The 22,025-nt window shown below is 40.4% G+C and overlaps 1 protein-coding gene across 1 annotated transcript in view; it reads right to left on the bottom strand.

The window, feature by feature from the left end:
• The window catches only part of LOC138783023 (dynein axonemal heavy chain 3-like), an 877,176-nt gene that overhangs the window by 33,730 nt on the left and 821,421 nt on the right, over positions 1-22,025 (bottom strand). The window contains exons 69-70 of the mRNA XM_069957145.1: positions 16,790-16,866; positions 11,713-12,006 (exon numbers count right to left, since the gene is read on the bottom strand). Coding sequence (XP_069813246.1) covers positions 11,713-12,006; positions 16,790-16,866 — 371 coding nt within the window. The remainder of the gene's footprint in view (positions 1-11,712; positions 12,007-16,789; positions 16,867-22,025) is intronic.

The following is a 22,025-nucleotide window of genomic DNA, read 5'->3' as shown; positions in this document are numbered from 1 at the left end:
TGCCAGTCAGCACAGGGGAATAGGTGAGTAATAGATGCGATGACAGGAGAGCACATCATGCTTTCTGTCATCTCTGCAGCTGGGTGGCAGGGGGGGGGGGGATCCGTGCTGCGATCCATGCAATGCGGGTCGCTGCACGGATCATGTGATTGCTGTGGATTATCTGTGGTTGTTGATCAATTTTATAGGACGTGTGAGTGCAGCCTTTCATCTCTCGTACACCTGTTGGAAGCTATATTATAAATCTGTACATGGCCTGCAATGGGTCCATACTGTACCGTAGTTTTGTATGTCACAGGAACTGTGTATTGGTTTTAGGTTAGATGCTATGCCTCACGTGCCTCTCTGATGTGTGCATGGACCCATAAACAACATTTACTATCTGCCACTGCCATATACTAGCCACAAGGAAATAACAGATTTGTAATATGTAAACACTATCAAGATTCCAAGTAAACACTTCCACCCATACACTATCTACCAAATTACCTACATACACAACATACACAAATCATATTCTAGTCTTCATAGTAGCAGTGAAATATGTCTATTGGTTATTAAAGCTGAAAACTTAAATTTCTATATCTTGACCTTCACAGTGTCAGCAAGATGTTTCCCCAGTAAACACGGAGATGACCTGGAAATTGTAAATGAGTACACATTGTTAATCAGGAAGTCTGTTATTCATCGGGAGGAAGCATAATAGCTTTGATATAATATTCATTCAGATATGACACTTTTCAAGTGGTTTGCAACTGCAAATGGAAAAGTAAAAAAAAAAAAGCTTAGGTAACCATAGCAACCTGTCTTGTCAGTCGCGTGTTCAAGTTTCCCATTTTATTTTTCCTATCCTGAGGTAATGCATGATAGATATCTTTCCAAGGTTAGAAGAGAGGTTTGAGGCAGAACAATAATCCTCATATGAACAGCCCAAACAGAAGAAAATATTTCTTAATTAAGCAAGAAGTCAAAGCAGTGCGCTCATTACTGTGAAATATCCGTCTTTATCAGCTGGGAAGCACAAAGCTGTATGATGAGCGCCTAATGAGCAGCCCAATATCACACCATTTATACACTTTACTTTTATGGGATTGTCAAAACAAACACGAATAAGATGGGGAAGATCTGTCTCCAGTGTAGTACTGGGGCAACCTTATTCATTCTAAATGATGTCAATGAGGTGATCTCATATTTTACTTTGGATGTGTCTTTTTACCCTAGGCAGAAACATCAATTCAGATTAATATAACACTACATTTTGTTCCTTTAGAATTTTATAGCCAGGGCAGCACAGATCTCAGGAAAGTCCCAGCCTGCTGTATAAGACAGTTCCGTCACAAATGCTGAATGGCTGTCATGAATACCGTCCTGCCTATTGTGACCTCTCCTGCTGACTTCCACCTGTTTTATTATCATCACATTGGGACATCGTTTTAATGAGCTGACCGTACAGACCTGCAAGACAACAATCATGCTGGATATAGCAATACATTTAATTAAATGTATAAATATCAGTACATAGGGAAACACAGGCTAAATTTCATAGCACCTCTTCTGGTTTCTTCCAGCAGTCCAGCAGTTGGTCGTCTCTTTCTGCTTCCTTTGTCCCTATCTGAAATTCCATAGCAGACAGAGGGAGGAGGCTGTCACAGAGTAAGCAGAATCAGGAGGCAGCACTGCAACCATTCTAGCCGTAAACATTTTGCTAAGAGAGTCTGGTCGGTTTTTGTTGGTCTGTCTAAATGTTTTTATTATTTAGACTGGTTGGAGATTGTACATAATAAACATTCATGCACGATACAGTAGCTGGGGAGTTAATTTACTTTTTATTAAATTTTGCCAAAAACAACAATGAGGACCAATTTACTAGTTTCCTATAATTAATTAAAACTTAACTTTTATTTTTATTGTAATATAGTAATACTACTGAGAAAATCTGAAGATAATTTAAAAACCACCCTGTCTCTTGGTTTCTTGTAGAGGTTATGTATGAATATTTCTCATTACAAGTACCTATTTATATGCAGGCTATTATCCTATGACTGTTTACACAGTCACTATCATGCATATATATAATCTGAGAAGTGCCATTCAATGCACTTAATCTCATAAGTACTAAGATGCCATCTAATCCCAATAATAGGGCCATAGTGCTGTGACTGTTTAATGTCAAGTTTATTTAAAGAAACTACTGACAAGCTAACTTTTAAAGTCTAGCTACTGTATCACCCATCATTTCTGCGTATAGTTTTGCACATCATGTTTGATTGAAATTGTGTGAGCCATATCTTATCGCATGCAGCTGAAGTTCACTTGTGATTATCAATAAGCCAAGAGTTAATAAGCATTAAATATATAATGGATCACAATACTTAACATAACTGCAGAACTGATGTGGCTCATGGTGCGTTTACACAGACAGATTTATCTGACAGATCTTTGAAGCCAAAGCCAGGAGCAGACTATAAACAGGGATCTGTTCATAAAGGAAAGACTGGGATCTATCCTCTTTTTAAATCCATTCCTGGCTTTGGCTTCCAAAATCTGTCAGATAAATCTTTCTGTGTAAATGCACCCTTAGGCATCCTGGTTTTAATTCCTTGAGGATCTGGCAATTGTCTCATGCAAAGGGATCATCCTGCCTTACTAATTATGTGCTGCCCAACAACTAGAATTGTCATTTGTTTCTTTAGTTTGAGCAGGGTCTGATTTTTTTTTCCTTTTTCCTCTTTTGTTTTGTAATCATTTTATGCCAGCAGACAAACACAGGTCTGTATACAGACACACACTTAAAGGGGTAGTGCACCAAAAATTTTTTTCTTTCAAATCAACTGCTGCCATGAAGTGCCAGAGATTTGTAATTTACTTCTATTAAAAAATCTCAAGCCTTCCAGTACTTATCAGCTGCTGTGTGTCCAGCAGGAAGTGGTGTTTTCTTTCCTGTCTGACACAGTGCTCTCTGTTGCCTCCTCTGTCCATATCAGGAACTGTCCAGAGAAGGAGCAAATCCAACTAGAAAACCTCTCCTGCTCTCCAGACTGGAAATAATACCACTTCCTGTTGGGCATACAGCAGCTGATAAGTACTGGAAGGCTTGAGATTTTTTAATAGAAGTAAATTACAAATCTCTGGCACTTCATGGCAGCAGTTGATTTGAAAGAAAATTTTTTGGGGTGCACTACCCCTTTAAGAACAGAATACTGACAAAAGTTTACCACTTGGTTTCTAAATTGTACAAAAAAAGAGTGAGAGAGAGAGAGACAAACAAACACAGAATTAGAAAGCAAAGTTTGCATTGTTCATTGTAGCACTATTTGGTAATAAAAGAAACACGTTTGTGCATGTTTATGTGAAGATCCTTCTCGTATTTCATTTGGAAAGATGGGCAAGGTCAGCTTCCTTCATTTTATTTCCCCTGTTTTTGAAAGGCAATTTTCTGACATGTTCTGCCCCTTTCTAGCCAGAGCAGTATGTATCTCCTTGCAGTGAAAGGATCTGCAGGCCCTGTGGTAGGGAATGGGCAGACAAAACCAATAATCCACTCTTAAGAAGAAAGATATCGCTGCAACCTTTGGACAATTTCCAGAGTTGTGTATCACTGAGCTTCATCTTTCCAGAATGAGCAAAACACTGTGCAGTCTTTGTTATGATTTTGTAATAAATTTGTAATAAATGTGCTCAGACTCAGGGAAGGGTCCAGAAAAGAGTTCCTGGGAGCATGGTGGTGGTGGTGGATCTGAATCCCTTCTTTCCTTGGAGGGGCTAGGTTGTGGGGAAGGAGGCTGAGCTAACGGAGCAAGGGTTCCACTCCCTTGGGTAGCGGGGTGGACTGCATGGAAGACTGGGTGGTGGATAAGTTACTGGACACATTATCCGCTATCCGCGTCAGCACCTGTTCACACTGCTACAGTTTCAATATCGGTCTACCATGAGACCCTGTAAGTTGGGCAAAGAAGCTAGCAAGTGAATGTCTGCTGTGTGCCACTGCTACCTCCTCAACGGGTGCTGCTGTGTCACCCTGCCCTGAACCATGGCCTCTGCCAACTGCATCGCTTGGAACCCCACGCCCTCGTCCCTGTCCTCAACACTTACCCCTGGGGTTCACCATTTTATGGGCACTGCACAGTATGTAGCTTAGATATGCCTTGAGTAAGAAAAATAGAAATCAGATAATATACTAGTGGTCCCACTAGTTTTTGGGGGGCTATGGGATACAATCTGTTGGTGGCTGCACCTATACACAGGGGCATAGCAAAAAACTGTATAGGACCCCCCAACATGCTCACCTGTCCCAGTGATATGGTGCTGTCCCCCCTTCGGCTGCTCTCAGATGCTGTGTCCTGGGGTTGGGGGAGAGGAGTTGCAGGCTGCTCTGAGTCCAGGGGTGGGGTGGGGGATGTTTGACACTGGGGACTGCTCTCAGTCAGGGTGACCTCCATTATACTGACTACTATACAAGTTGCTAGGAAAGCTGGGTGACCTCCATATACCAACTACTAAACAAGATGCTGGGAAAGCTGGGTGACCGCCATTATACTGACTACTATAAAAAATGCTAGGAAAGCTGGGTGACCTCAATTATACTGAATAATATACAAGAAGCTAGGAAAGCTGGGTGACCACCATTATAATGACTACTATACAAGATGCTGGGAAAGCTGGGTGACCTCCATTATACTGACTACTATACAAGATGCTAGGAAAGCTGGGTGACCGCCATTATACTTACTACTATACAAGATGCTAGGAAAGCTAATTGACCCCATTATACAGGATGCTAGGGAAGCTGAGTGACCCCATTATACAGGATGCAAGGAAAGCTTAGTGACCCCATTATACAGGATGCCTGGAAAGCTGAATGACGCCATTATATAGGATGCAAGGAAAGCTGAGCAACCCCATTATACAGGATGCAAGTAAAGCTGAGTGACCCCATTATACAGGATGCTGGGAAAGATGAGTGACCCCAATATACAGGATGCTAGGGAAGCTGAGTGACCCCATCATACAGGATGCAAGGAAAGCTGAGTGACCCCATTATACAGGATGCTAGGAAAGCTGGGTGACCCCATTATACAGGATACCAGGGAAGCTGGGTGACCCTATTATACAGGATGCAATGAAAGCTGTGTGACCCCATTATACAAGATGCCTGGAAAGCTGGTGACCCCATTATACAGGATGCAAAGAAAGCTGTGTGAGCCCATTATACAGGATGCCTGGAAAGCTGTGTGACCCCATTATACAGGATGCCAGGGAAGTTGAGTGACCCCATTATACAGGATGCCAGGGTAGCTGTGTGACCCCATTATACAGGATGCCAGGGAAGGTGAGTGACCCCTATTATACAGAATGCCTGGAAAGCTGGTGACCGCATTATACAGGATGCAAAGAAAGCTGTGTGACCCCATTATACAGGATGCTAGGGAAACTGTGTGACCCCATTATACAGGATGCCAGGGTTGCTGTGTGACCCCAATGTACAGGATGCCTGGGAAGCTGGGTGACCCCATTATACAGGATGCCTGGGAAGCTGGGTGACCCCATTATACAGGATGCCAGGGTAGATGTGTGACCTCTAGCTGGCACAGATAGTTACCATCCTTTCTGCTGTCCATGGCTCTCTCCTCAGGCCCTCTGCACTCTGCCCAGTGAGTTAAAATATCACCCGCGGTGCGCTCAGGGGGCAGGGCTTGCCGCGATGGGGGTGGGGCTTAACGGACATACCAGCAACTAAGGAGAGGGGACATCCCTGCCAGCGGCTGTCGGACAATGTGTCCGAGGGAGGTGCGGGGACTTGAGGGGGGATTGCCGCTGCTCCCTTCAGGTCGCTGGCGAACAGTGTGTGTGTTGGTTAGGAGAAGAGGAGGGAGGGGGGGTCGGACAGTACTGACAGTGCTATAGCACCATAGAGACAGGGAAGACAGGCCATGCTTTGCCAGGGCCCCATAGAAACTATCTTCCCTGCCTCCATGATAGCTACGCCACTGCCTATACACTCTATGACACCCCCTTTACACTTTGCAAGCAGTAGTGAACTTAAATATGGCTTTAGTAAGAAAGACAGAAATCAGAAAATATACTAGTGGTCCCACTAGTTTTTGAGGGGCTGTGGTATACAATCTGGTGGTGGCTGCACCAATACACCCTGTGACACCCCCTTATAATGAGGAGTGCAGTTCTATGCAGGTGTACTACAAATCACAGCAATACAATGTACGTCAGCAGCACCACCAGCCACAAAATAATAAAAGAGTACTGAGCACTTCTTAGGGGTCTGTATGCAACACTTAATGTCCCCTTTCTTCCAGCAGCTGATTGCCACAGTGTGCTGCTAAAATCATGATAGCTGCACTGCAAGTCCCAGCCTATAGTAATACAATTCAAAAACTATTTATAGCCCTTTGGTTGTTTCGCTAATATTCCCTGCCTACTGGAACGCTAATACCCTCCCTAATGCTCTCCCTCACCAGCAGCAGCTCTGTCCCTAATCTCTTCCAGCATGCATGTGAGCCGAGCCTCGGCGGCCGCAATTTTTGTATGGCGGGGTCATCTGATCTGGCCAACCAATCGCTGCTATCGACATGTATGGGTCCCACGTGATCGCAGGATGTACCAAAGAGTCTCCTGCATGTTTATTGGCTGAGAAATAGCGCCCAAACTTACAGGAAACGGATGATGAGATTTCCTCGAGTATTGCGAGATGCTCGTCCAAGTAACGAGTACCATCGAGTACCCTAATACTCAATCGAGTACCAAGTTCGGACGAGCATGTTCGCTCATCACTATACTTCCTATGAATATAAAATAACAATATTTAAACAGATCGATTCAAGTCTATTTCAATGTGTGGTAGATACATAATATATCTGCTGTAGCATGCAATGACTGCAGTACATGTCATACAAACTCCCACAGAAAGCTCTTTAAGCAGTTAAAAATAAAGAGTGAGAGTCGAGTGCGGAATTGTTGCTAAGTGGTCCAAACATAGCTAGATGGACAATGACAGCCAAGGACAAGATGTGCATTACATATCCAACTCAAGCACATTCTGTTCATTTACAGCCAGTATTGCCATACTCTATTTAGAAAATGTATCGTACTATTCATCTCTCTCACAGCAATGTAATGTGACAGAAAGACATTTAAATCAAGGGATTATTTAGTTAGGTAAAGCTAGTTTTAATTCTCAGACAACATCTCTAATAGGGTGCAATTTGAAACATCCTAGTGTGACAGAAACCTTAATTTAAAAGCAATTGCATAAAAATGAATCTATCTGTCCAATAAATCAATTTATTGCTTTTTTTTTTTTTTAACCTATTTTGCTAAATTTAGATGGACACCTCCCTATAGGTGGAGGTTATCCTGATCACTTCTGGACATAATGCAATCTCCTCCAGTCATTCCTATTTCCCACTCTTAATTCTTCTAATGCAGTTCCTGCTGTTTGCTCACTTACAGGAAGAATTGGCTGTGATTGTTTGACAAAGGCAAGAACACCTCTTGTCAAATTAAATCACATTTATTGATATAAGGCAGACAGGACAGTTTTAGCTAAATGTGGTTAAAAATAAGAGAAAAAAAATCACCTTTCCATCTAGGAACAGTTGCTTTTGTGTTACATTGCTTTTGTATAGAATGTAACACTTCTGACATACAGTTTGCTCAGAAGCAAACAGCTGAAGACCAGAAAGACCCGAACAGGGCAAGGTAACTACATATATATATATATATATATATATATATATATATATATATATATATATATATGTGTGTGCTCAAGGTTCGCTTATCTCTAATCACTAGCTCTGGAAAACATGGAAGAGACCTGCAGAGCTCTACAGCTTACAATGTGACTGTGACCAGCCAGTCTGTGAATCTTCTTTGCAGCTGATCATCCAGCTTATGATACTTCTGGGTCCAGTAATTAAACATATACACACTCTGATAAGACACAACACTAAACCCCCTGATGTAGCACCTGTCAAAGGGTTCAATTTATAAGATAACAATTGAACAGTTAGGGCACTATTACATGAAGCAATAATTAACTGAATCCGGCCGATTATCGCTCTGTGCAATAAAGACAACGATCAGCCGATGAAACAAACATTGGCTGATTGTTTTGTTAGGTCCAGACCTAAAATCGTTGGCCACTGACTATGTATCACTATGTGTAATAGTGATGTGCAGCCGACAACGGAACAAACAATTAAAACATTACCTGTCCGCACTGAAGCTGCAGCCATGGGACCGGGATGGGATGCATGCAGAGCACAGGAGAAGACCGGGAGCATGGACAGGTAATGTATAAATTGTTTAGTTAAGGGCTGCATGGACATCGCTAACAATGTCTGTGCAGCCCTTGCTAAATGATTATCTGGCTGTGTAATGAGCAGTGAATTGGATTTAGGGTTATAGGCCCCCAAAGCTCTTTATATGACTCAAGGGGAGAAAATAACTGTTAGGGTAGCTTCACACACACCGTATCGCAATGGATTTTATGCTGCGGATATGCAGTGGATCCACAGCAGATCTAAATAAATGAACACAGCATTAAATTTGCACCATCCAATCTGCTGCAGATCTGCTGCGGATCCTGTACGTGTTAATGCACACCTATAGTTAATGCTGGGTATAACAAAAAGGTGTTAGAACACCCATGGCAATGCATGGTAGCCTGCTGCATATTGGGATGCATAAGTTGCAGACTATAAAGAGTGCTCATCCTTGTCCACTGCATAAAGCACCTACAATGGGGTATGTAAGCATCAGGACTGAATGACTGGGAGATAGATAGTAACTTGATCTGATTAATTGAATATTGTTTTACATCATGTGGACAGCTGGGTGCATATGTGTGGCTTATCATGAGCATATGCTATGCAAAGAAGGTAAGCCAGGGAAGGAGATATAATGCTTTGAGCTTTTGCTAAGAAAACTTGGGTCGGGGCATTCATATGGATGTTATCTTGACATTCATTCAGGTTACCCCTTATTCATGTGTAGCCACCACCCCATTCACCTTCTATGGGTTTTCCAAACATTGCCAAAAGAAATAATGGAGCATTGGCTGCACTTGTGTGGCCTAGTCCTTTCATTCAGGGCGGCAATTTTGCTCTGTTCTTAAGATTTGCGAGGGCCCCAATGTTCAGACCCGCACTAATCTGCAAGTTATATCTTATCCAGTGGATAACTGAGAATACCACTTTGACATCCATAGTTTCTGGCCACAGTAGCGACCCAACTACAGGCGTTTCCTTCAGGCACAGCACATCAGAGGAGCAGAAAAAAAGAGCAGTGGGAACTGGGAGCTATCAGAATGGCATCTGTGGAGATTGGGGATGATTTTATGATGAATCTTTCTTTTTCTTAGTACATAAATTAGGTAGTTTGGTGCAATGGATGTGGTCCTGTAGCCCTCAGTGCATCGAACCACCCTTCGGCTCCTCCAGCATACTTCTCAGGGGCGGATTAACTTTACCATAGGCCCCGGGCTGTTCACCAAGCCTGGGCCCTCCCACCCCACTGTAACTATGGAAGCACTAGCCTGGCGTTCATAGTACAGGATAGATAATGTCATGATGTCCTGATTTGTGCAAAATTGCCATATTTTTTTTTGCAAATCATGGCAGAAGTGTAGCCAGGAGACAGTACACCATTGAAAGTATAAGTCTTTTTGGGTGGTCATGGGCCCCCCAGGAGCTCAGGGCCCCGGGCTGCCGCCCAAAACGCCCCTATTATAATCCACTACTGTTCCTTATGAATGTTCATAATGGTGCTCTGCAGTAAGAGGGGACAGAGAGTTATGTCACTGCAGACCACTATTAAGTATATTCATAAGAAGAAAGGAGGGCAGATCAGGCAGGATCACAGATCAGTGCCTTGAGGGCTATAGAAATGCTCCCAGTGCACTAGGTCCCCTTATTTACACCTTATTGTAACAAGCATCGGCAGTGGACCATGTAAATAAAGGTGGGACCACACTCCCGATCTCTGGCTCTATTAGAATCACTTTTCTTAACGGGGCATAGTGTGACTGGTATCTAATCATGTGGGAGGGAACTTGGTAGCTTCCAGTTCCAGAATCCTTACAGTTTATGTTGGATTTTGAACAAATATAAAAGTTTCAATGTTAATATATGTATTCTGTATGTAAACAATACAGTAAGAAAACATTCAGTAGCACATGTATACTTCTCTGTACTGCCTGAAGTGACAAATGGAACGTCATTCACATTGTGCTGTTATGAAACTTGAACACTGACATATTGAACAAATCATTACACAGTGCAGGATATTTTTGCAATAGTTCAACTATCTTTCAAGCACGACAAGGTTACACTGCAGAAAACATACAACAAAATAAACTGCAAGATGAAAAATCTCACTGATGTGACAGGATTTTTGTTGACATTCATGTCAAGAGATTCCCCAGCAAAGCAGCAAACAGAATCTCCCCAAATCTAAGAACTATCATTTCTGTTGACAGTTTGATGATGGAACGTAAAACAATCCTCATGTTTCTTGTGTTAGTCTTCTCTTCCTGTGTATTTAATATGGGCCTTACCTGCTTATTCTGATATGCTAGATATGTACTAAAAACTTAGTATTTTATTGTAATGCTGTAGAAAAATAGCCAACACTACTCTCAATTTACACATATGGGGCTATGGATAGGTGTATAGCCAAACTAGAATGTCTTTCTGTGGATTTAGTGGTGCACAGACAACTTCAAAGAAGACATCCATTAAAATCCAATGCATAGAAAGAGAAAACAAGTCCAGCACTCACTATATAACAACTGCATTGGAAAATTTATTCTGGACACATAGGCTCAGTCATGGAAGGGGGAATGTTCCTGACTTGACAAGGTGCTGTATAGCGTGAAACGTTCATTGCCACTCCTGAATGTTCCCACTTGACACCTTCCCCTTTCCCCCTTCTATGCCTGAGCCTATGTGTCACCCACTGTGGGTGTTAAATGTGAGTGAGTGTTGGACTTGTTTTCTTTTTCTATGCATCTCAGTATTTTAATATGGCTTGAGCGGTGGACACACATTACATTGAAGTGAATGGCTAATTGATTTGCGGGCACAGCCAACGGTGCCTGCAAATCAATAGTAAAAAAAAAAATGAACGTTCCTTTAGCTGATACAGAGGTATAGTCGAATTGGCCATTGAGATTTATTAAGAAGCACTAATTAAATAACCCAATAAATTTAATTTAGTGGAGACCATTTCTGACTGATGTAATTGAAAAAGGTTAAAATAAAAAATTGTTAGCAGTAGTGTTCCGTTTAATGCAGCAAAACAAAATACAAAAAAACCCTTATTAATAAATTGAGATTGGTATACGTTTGCATTGTAGTACAGAGAATAGTTTAGGGGAAGTCTGTCAGCATATATTAGAAATAAATGTCGGACTGATGACAGTAAATGTAAGGCAGACATACCAGTGCTGCACTCAGCTCCCTGTATTTGAGCCATTGGATGCTAAATACTTGTGAATTATTATTAAAAGACTATAAAGTTCCATTTTACTTGGAGTAAAAGAGAAGAATTATGCAAACATTATTAGTTTTAGCGAAAACTATGTTTTCACTGGTTTTAACTTCAGTTGTCCCCTGGTTTAGTCAAGCTCTGTGAATTCTTGGCCTAGATTCTAATGAGCTTGTTCAGTGCAGTGACACAGTAAAGGTAACCTACCTGTGGTTTGTTGCAGCCATTAAAGAAAGTCGGATTACAAATGGGATCGCTGAGGTATGACTTTAACAAGTTTGCTCTTAATCCCTTTGGGGCTTCATTGGTCATTTTTATTCCATTTTGCAGCACAGATACAGGAAAACTTTGTGAAGGATAACTGGTCAGCCACAAGCGAAAGCTGGGTTTTGCCTTTTCTGGATCTGTAATAAACTCTTCACAGATTTGTTCAAGGTCTGCAAGCCAACTAATGGCCAAGTGGCAGTTTTGGAGTACAATCCATGTACCTTCTTCAGCTGCCTACATAAAAAAAAATATCAAAATTTAAGAAAATACATTATTATTCATATTTCCACATATACAATCAATTATGAATCCCTAACAATCTGGAGAAACCCCAAACAAAATCATTATCTGGGAAATTAAGTTATACAGTCTGTGTGACCTTTAATCAATCATCCTACTGTTAATGTTAATTTTCCTGATTTAGGAACCATAGATGTATTTGCATTTTAATGGCCAGTAAATGAGTGTCATCTAGAAGAAATAATGGATTCTTGGCCTTTTGGTATAAATTCTTTGTAAAATATTTATGAGAAATGATGTAAAAGATGTAGATGATGTTGCTGTTGTTATGACCATAATAACTTTCACACAGTGATGAAGAGTCATAACTAAAAGAAACACTTTATGTATGATATTAAATTAGTATTCACTTTGAATATTGCTGCCTGGAGAGTTATGTACATCAATTATAATGATGACTTGCTGTTACTATAACAACTAATCTGTAAACTTTGCTATTAGTTTGCATTGTAGTACAGAGAATAGTTTAATAGACTCTGTTGGACTGATGACAGTAAAGGTAAGTCCGACGTACCAGTGTTGCACTGTGTACTCCTGGGAATGCTTAACAAAAGTTGGTGGGAGCTGAAATGTCCGGAAGGCGGGGCCTAGTTGCTTAAATGCCACAGCATTGCTTGCCTCCTCACTCCTTACCCCTTCTTCTCCTGCTAGAGTAATATTAATTACTGGAAGCTTCTGGAAGCCAAGCTCTAGATATCAATTTAGCAGTGAATAGTGAGGATGCAAGCACTTTGGCTTAGCCTCCCCTCCTGGACACTTGCACCTACCAAATTCGATTTTACAAGTGTTTCCATGAGCAAGTAGTGAAGTCTCATTTACACTTATCATTATCAGTCCTTGAGTATAAGCTAATAAATTCTCTTTTAAGGGGATGTGCACTCCATGGAATGCAGGCAGATCACCCGCCGTGGATTCTGCAGCTCACCTCGCTCGCGGCCGCGAACATCTCCGCTTGTGGCATAGACTCCATTCAATGGTCAGGCAGAATGGGCTCTATGGCACAGGCGGAGATGGGCGCCAGCATGAGGGTCGATCCACCCGCGTTCCGTAGTGTGCATTCTGTAGTGTGGGGCAACCCACCCCACTAGACACCAGGGATGGCTTACAGCAAGTAATCAGATGCAGCTATCAACTTTGACAGCTGCATCTGATTACTTAATTAGCAGGCCCCGCTCTGAACACCCGTAGACGATCCTGGACATACCTGTACGCCCAGGGTCATCTATTATTACAATTATTGCTAGGCAAAGGCCCAAACATGTTTGGCTTTGTGTAGCCAACAGAATTAATGAAAAATGTACTTTTATTGTCTCTATCTCTCTCTAATAAACAAGTACCTGTTTTTCTCTTGAGTTTCACTTTCAAATTTCAAAAGGTTACAGTGAAAATTCCTCTAGTATTCTGCTGGATACTATGGTTTTCTCAGCTATACCCCTTGAAAGCATAGCACTCACCTCTGTCTTCTTATATTTTTATCCCATCGTGCATTTATGGGATGAAATGACAAGGCTACCAGAATGTGTTATTTCTGAACTAGCACTTATCCTGTGCAGCTGCTCAGTGATTTTCTAATAGTCTCTGTGTTATCTAGTTTGACACAATGAGTGTACATACAATTTTACACAAAAGCCTTGGTTAATACGGCTATATTACTGGAATCACTACTATATCATGACACGTTTACAATGCAATGTTCTCTTTATGCTATTCATTAATGCTATGGTATGACTTAATGAGTTTCTTATTGCATATTCTAAATAAAGATACCAACAAATGATTGAATATTTCCATGTCAGAATTTGTGGAAAAATACACATAGAATCACCATGTTTATTTTGCCATTGAAAAATATAGCCCCAACATGTTCTACATCACATCAACATGTTCGACATCAATCTAAATAGCTCTATATGTTAGAAAGACAGCTTTTCAGGTTGTAGTAGTTGACAAAAGGGCAAGAAGAAGTAAGCTTTTAAAAATGAAAATATATCATTATTTTAAAAAAATGAAGGTCAATCCTGAAAACTAAGTTTTTGTCAAGTGCGGTGGTAAAACACTGAGATAAAACAGGCTTTTATGAGGATCACCACAGGAAAGTCAGAGCAAGCATTACTTGTATTTTACAGGGCGAGTTTATTAACGTAAACAGCCCCAGAAATCTCTTTTTAACAGCAGCTTAGATTGTAGGCTAAATAAATGTATCTGTGAGCTCAAGCAGCGGCCGTATCTCAGCATCAACTGTAAAGAAGAGACTGCATGAATCAGTCCCTCATGGTAGAGCTTGCAAGGGCCAAAGAACAAAGACAATGAACATCAGTCTGTCTTTTGATTTTATAGTCTTAGGCTGGGTTCACACTACGTATATTTCAGTCAGTATTGTGGTCCTCATATTGCAACCAAAACCAGGAGTGGATTGAAAACACAGAAAGGATCTGTTCACACAATGTTGAAATTGAGTGGATGGCCGCCATTTAATGGCAAATATTTGCTGTTATTTTAAAACAATGGCTGTTTTATTGAAATAATGGCAGTTATTTACTTTTATATGGCGGCCATCCACTCAATTTCAACATTGTGTGAACAGATCCTTTCTGTGTTTTCAATCCACTTCTTTTTTTTGGTTGCATTATGAGGACCACAATAGTGACTGAAATATACGTAGTGTGAACCCAGCCTCATGGTGCGTTTGGCTTCCAAAATCTGTCAGATAAATCTCTCTGTGTAAACGCACCATTAGTTTCAGATTTTTGGTTCTGCCATATTGTGAGACAATTATAGATAGATGTGAGGTTGCCACCATAAAGAATGATGGAGGGGACAATGGTCTGTGCTAGTGATGCTTTTGTGATTTACTTACCGTACAATTAAAGGCTCAGTTGAAAGGGTGTAAGCATAGTTGCCAATAGTCTCAATTTTGCACAGTGTAAAACAAATTAATTTCCTGGGTATGTCCCGACAAGCTACGCCCCTATGACGTCAAATCCCACCCCCTGGCCGGCTGCTGTATTTTTAAGTACAAGCACTGTAAATGAGCCTTATCGTTAAAAGCAAACTGCTCTGTCATTTACTCTTTTGGCTGGAGATAGAATACTGTCTCTGACCATTAGAATCCCCTCTCTCCTCCTGGCTCCTCTTTGGGATGTGAAGGAAGAGCCTGAAATAAGAGAAGATGGCAGTGTACTGTCTGTGTTCAAGGTAAATATGTGTTTGTCATCTTTTTTTTGTTTTTACTAAGGAGGTAAGGGTGATTATTCTAAAACACCTGGGGAGAGGATTTATTCCCCAGGTCCTGCATGCTCCTGTTTTCTTATCACTGTTTGGTGTACCCACCCCAGTGCATCAAACAGCCTAATAAGAAGATGCCTCCTGTGAGTCACTAGATGTAACTGCACTGTGATCATTTATCTTAATCATGGTCTCTGCGCACATTACTAATCATCACTATCAGCAAGCTGCTTCATAAATCATCCTATTCACTCTGCTGGCTGGCAGCAGCATAGAGAATGGTATAGGGAGAGTGAAGAAGATGATCTCTGAAGCTACTTGCTGGTAGTCATAAACAGTTATGTGGAAAAAGATGATAACTCTGCCTGCTTCCAGTGGCATAGAGAAGGGTGATGGGGAGAGTCATCTTCTCTGTCCACAAAACTGATTATTACTGACAGCAAGCAGAGTTTGTTCCCTTCTCTTCCTTTCACCAATGTCTATGCCACTGGTAGCTAAGGTTGAAACAGGGGTTTGTAATATACTGGTGGCCTGATACTGGTGTCTGTAACTCTCCCTTTGTATTGTCCTAACTGTAAGGTCCATACAATGAGAACAATATAGAGAAAAATTGTAGAAACCCACCAATAACAAGTCAGACCGCTTGAAAATCACACACACAATAAGCCACACCCATTGATGGCAAAGTCAAAGTGTCCCTAGAAATTTTTTTCAAATGTTGGCAACTATGTATACTGTATGCAAAAAGTGTGCAGTTTTTAGTAAACCTGCTTACATTACTGTCTTGCTTTTCTTCCCTATGTATCTATTACTTCCTGGTTTGCTCTCTAAACTGTGACCATGCTGTTGCCAGACACTTTCCCACAATCCCCTTGCTTGCATGAGAAGTGAAAACCAACTGCCAGTACTAATAGGACAGATGAGGAGACTACGTACAACTGAACTGAGCATAAGTGATTGAACCTAGTGAAAGTTATCAAAACAAAACAAGCCGATGGGGATTAGTGAGTCCATAGCTACCAAATGATACATTTTAAGAAACAGTTGTATATTTGAAATATATTTCAGTTAACATAATATATCAGTATAGTCAGAGTTTTCTTTGTGACTCAAATATGGCCCAATATTTTGTTTTCTTTTTTTTGTTGTTGCCCTTGGTCAGAAAAAGCCTAGAGTCACCTGGCCTAAACAGAATAAAATGACAGCTTACACATGTGATGCAGTATTTTTTTATTATTTTTTTGGTTCAGTTTACGAGGCTAATGCCAGGAGTGGATCATAAATGAAGGGAAAGTATATGGGGAAGAATCGACTTTTCTTTTTAATCCACTCCTAACTTTGGTTTTAGAAACTGTATAAGTATCTTCTGATTATCAGAGTTAATAACCAGTCCGTGTAGTTCACTTCTCGTATTGATCATCATATGGATCTGTATGGCTAGTTCATTTAGTTTAGTTGCCATCAATCTTGTGACTATGGGAAAGAACCTTACCTTCTCAATCATTTTTCGAGCAATAGGACCTTGCCCTTGACCCAGCGAAATAGTTTGAAGATTCATACCACCCATTTCTGTAAGTAACAAAAAAAAAATTCAGTTAAAATGTGTTTACTTCTGAAATGAAGTCCTAAGTAGGAAAAAGTGATGGAAGGCATTCTGGGCTGGAGGTGTTCTAGCAAGGCAACACAAATCTTTTGCTTCTCTGTGTTCTTACAGAAAATCAAACCATTCACCAAGAATAATGCTATCGCACATTGATTCTGCAGCTGCTGTTCTTCTTAATCCAAGATAAAATGGAGACAGATTACCAGCACAATATCAGAAGAAATAAGCATCTGACAGATAAATGGCAAACAGGCGTAAGCTTTGGAATTACCTATGGATACTTAAAAGACATGATCAAGTCATAGAGCAAGCAAGGTGATTAATACTTAGTGTACTTAGACTAATAGATACAAGACAAAAATAAAATGAATAGCTTAATTTATGAATGGTTCCTCATATTCACATTCTGCAGGCTGGTACTTATTGTGGTGGTTTATAGGGTAAACTCTATTGTTTTTATTATTTGGCAGAAGTTTTGACACTAGCAATTAAATATTCAAGTGGAATTTTTCTTTTAAAGAGGATGTACCACCTGGTACATCCTCTTTAACCTAAACCCACTGATCGAAAGGCGCCGCCGGCGACGTTTTCTGGACTGAGGCCCGTTCCCGTGCACGGCGCCGTTCTATGCACCGCAACCGGCCGGTGCTCAAGCACTGGAGGCGGGCCGGCTGCCCCCAGTGGCAGGGAATTCCCTCCCCTGTATGACGCGGCTTCATTAATTCTAAGGGAGCCGCGTCATACAGGGGAGGGAATTCCCTCCCACTGGGGGGGGCCCGGCCTACCTCCAGTGCTTGAACACCGGCCGGTTCCGGTGCATAGAACGGCGCCATGCACGGGAACCAGGCCTCAGTCTGAAAAACGGACTGCGGCACCGGCTTCCCCGTGCCGGCGCCGTTCGCTCAGTGGGTTTAGGTTAAAGAGGATGTACCAGGTGGTACATCCTCTTTAAAGGATGAGAATATCACACACACTGTCTATGTAGACGTCTAGACGAAATAGCTCTATACTTTAGAGGAGCTGAATTTCAGAGTGTTTTTGCAACATTTTCCCTCATTTTTTTTTTTTTTTAAAAGCATTTTGTTACTATACAGCTCTGGCCTCCTATAAATTTCATGTATAATAAGGAGACCTAAGGCTGGTTTCACACACAACATTTTGCAAAATAACACATTTGGTGTGGTGTTTTTTTTAAATTATTGTTTGTGTTTTTATTTGTCTGAATACATGGCAGTTACATCTTGATTTAAGGGAGCTTGACGCTTGACACCTTCTTTTTGGAGAAACAGTGATGTCACATGACTTTTCACATGACTGTGCTGTCAGTATATAGGGTTTTACATTGTTTTGGTAGGGCAGGGCAAGCAGGAGGGGAGGAGGAGTATATCTGTATGTTAGAAAGGCAAAAAAAGCTAATTTGAAAAGTTACAATAGTGGGCGATAACTATAAGGATGTGGTATTCTAAAATCACAAGGCGATTGATGGTCAACTGGATACACAAATACAGTGGTCTGAAGAGGAGGGTATAGTGGGGATAATTACATTGTAAAGATGACCTTTCACCACTCCTTACCTGTCTGTTTTAACAAATATATGCAATGCCCATGAAATATCAAATCTGGAACATCTTTTTTTAATAGCTCTGCCATGTACCATTCCTTAACAAATTTAACTGCCTTTGCTGGGATTGTTGGCATGAATCCTACTCTCTACCCTGCCACTTGGACTTTGTGGCAGGGTAGATCCTTTTTTTTTTTTAAGAGTGTCCAATATTTTGTTGAAAGTTAATACAAATGACAGTAACTATTTAAATGTGCAGACTACAAATATACTATCCTCTAGTGTGGTCACTATATCTGCAGCAATATTGTTTTTTTACATTTTATTTTGAAGATTATTCGGAATGATTCGATGTTAATAATATTTGATACTTTAGAAGGTTTAGTCACAATTGCTTATGAAGTCTTTTCATATTTACATGGTCAATGAAATAAGCTCAAATTTTAATGTTGTATGCAGTTTTCGATTTTCTTTGCATAATTACTTTTGTCAAGGTTAATGCATTGATTATATTGTTCGTCAGCAATGAATAATCCTTACAAGAATAATTATTCTAGTTTGGTTAGCTGTATCAACAATAAGTCTACTGCGAATACTGGCTTGTAGTTTTTATATGGACAAAAAACGGTGGAGGAGGCAGGAGGCAGACAACACGGACAAGCTAATAACCAATTATCTGCTATCAAATTGTAGCACGTTTCCTTGTAATAGGTACAGTCACCACTTAAAAAATCATGAAGAGAAGCAGCCTACCAAGCAATAGCTGTCACCTTCCTTTCTTATGGAACCTGCAGATCATGCATATCAGTGTTGTGCATTTTAATATGTGAAGGAGAGAAATTAAAGGTAAAATGTTGAACCCCTTGCCAAATTTAGGACATTGCCGAGAATAATGGCTTACAAAAATACATAAAAGATCAAATTGGCAAGAGTGAATTTCTGAAAGATAGTTTGTTTGTCTTAAATTGGAATGTGATTATTTGGCTTGTTTTCTTATCCTTTCACTAATAGCTTGCGGGAACTTGGCAGGTTGTCAGAAATAATGGTGTTTCCGTCACACAAATATGTAACTGACTACCCGTCTTGCTTCCCTTTCTCGCTTTAATTTTGTAATATAGACAACGATGTGGTGGTTGTTATTTCTTATACTCTACATTTCCTTTTCTTTCTCCTGAAGGTTAAATCCTCTAAAATAACATCCTGGTGCAGAATAATGTGTGACTATTATACTTGATTAGTATGGCAGTGAACTAGCTCTTATGTATTGCCACACCATGCTATGTCAGGTGCTATACGTACAGAGGCATTCTAAGGTTTATACATATGGCATCCAATTAAGAATATTTTTTTCTTATGGGTTATATAAAATTGGACAGAAAATAAAGGGTAAGGTGGGGGGATTTATTAAAAGCTGTGCCACTTTGTTTGCACAAAATGTTGTGCTCTCTAGCACTTACCAAGTGGGCGGGCCTTATAGTGAAGGGTTGCGATTTGGTACAAAAGGGACATCTAGCAGGTGTAAATTGTAGTGGAAATGTACACAAGCTCAGAGCTGGTGTTGATTTTTCAGGCAGAGGCATGGACAGCCTACTGGTGTATAAAAAGTCATGTACGTCTTGACAAATCCAATTTAACTGTTCACTGGTTGGTGTTTCACACTCTGATCTTAGTAAAGTCCCCCCAATACCTATATTTACCTGTATATCAGAGGCATGTGAAGGTAGAATAGGGTGCTATGCAATTCTATAGATGCCATATTATGCAGTTTAAGGCTGGGTTCACACTACGTATATTTCAGTCAGTATTGTGGTCCTCATATTGCAACCAAAACCGGGAGTGGATTAAAAACACAGAAAGGCTCTGTTCACACAATGTTGAAATTGAGTGGATGGCCGCCATTTAATGGCAAATATTTGCTTTTATTTTAAAACAACGGCTGTTATATTGAAATAATGGCAGTTATTTACTGTTATATGACGGCCATCCACTCAATTTCAACATTGTGTGGACAGATCCTTTCTGTGTTTTTAATCCACTCCTGGTTTTGGTTGCAATATGAGGACCACAATACTGACTGAAATATACGTAGTGTGAACCCAGCCTAAGGCTAAGTTCACAAATTGTATTTTTTAAATTAATCACGGCTGTTGCAATTTGCAACAACAGCCGTGAATAATTCTAAAGATACTTTGCATTGAAAATGAATGGAATTGGATTGCAAGCGGCCACACGAAAAATTGATATGTCAGTTTTGTGCAGCTGCTATTCAATGAACTGTTAGTTCATACAATGGAAAGTGCTATGGTGAATTGGGATGCGGGCGCACGCGATTGCGATCGCATCCCAATTCAATGTAAATGCAGTTTATCCAACCGGTACTGTAGTACTGGCCGGGATGATCTCCACTGACACCGACCGTTCTGTGACACGGCCGGTTCACAGAATGGCTAGTGTCTTACGCTGTGTGAACCCGGCCTAAATCACAATTTGCCATAGACTTTAGCCACGTTCATTAAAGTAGAACTCCAGCAAAAATAAAAAAATACAGTGCGGGCAGGGGGTGGGGGGAACATATAAGAATACATAAAGAATGTGTACTTACCTATCCCCGTGCCCCAGAGTCAACAGGCTCCCGGACCCCTGTCGGATACCATTTTCTCTGTGCTTTATCAATTATTTTTACCCCTTCCCTCATCAGCCACTTTTTGTTTTTGTACTTGCATTTTTTCACCTACAAACCCATACGAGCCCTTATTTTTTGCGACACCCCTTGTACTTTGCAATGACAGCCCTAATTTTTCCATAAAATGTGCTGCGAAACCGGGAAAAAAATCATTTGTGCAGCCAAATAGAAAAAAAAACAACAACACTGATTTTTAAATTTCGGGGGTTTTCATGTTCACCCTGTGGTAAAACTGACATGTCATCAATGTTTCTCAAGTCTGTACGATTAGAACAATTACCTTTTATTTTAGTTGACTGTTTTTAAAAAATAAAAAACCTTTTTAAAAAACTGAGGCCAGGTTCAGACTATGTAACTGTGCGGCTGTATTTGCGGCTGTAATTGTGCGGCTGTATTTTTGGTGGTTCATGCGTACGCTGGAAAGTATAGGATATACGGCTGCACAGTGCACACTATGTCTGAATCTACGGCCCGATCGTAAATGGACCCGTAAAAAATGAACAAGACCATTGTTTGCGGCTGGAAACGCGGCCGTGGATTGACAGGCGGTCCGTACGGAGTACTTCAAAAATAGCCGGCAATGATGCCGAATGCTGATGCCTCTAATAGTTAATATATTAAATTAATAAAACAAATTTTCTTTGTAATAAAGTCCCTTTCGTTGGTCAATAGTTTAATTCTAACGAATCCATCATTTTGCAATTAAATATACTGTTAAAATAAATATATATATAAATAAATGTATATTTATATATATTTATTTTTTGACAGTATATTTAATTGTACAATGATGGATTCGTTAGAATTAAATTATTGAACAACGAAACTGAATTTATTTAATCGAAAATGTGTTTTATTAATTAAATATTAATTAGTACAGG

This window comes from Dendropsophus ebraccatus, chromosome 1 (genome assembly GCF_027789765.1).
Source record: "Dendropsophus ebraccatus isolate aDenEbr1 chromosome 1, aDenEbr1.pat, whole genome shotgun sequence".
NCBI classification, from domain to species: Eukaryota; Metazoa; Chordata; class Amphibia; order Anura; family Hylidae; genus Dendropsophus; species Dendropsophus ebraccatus.
This window is presented reverse-complemented; position numbering and strand designations above follow the sequence as displayed.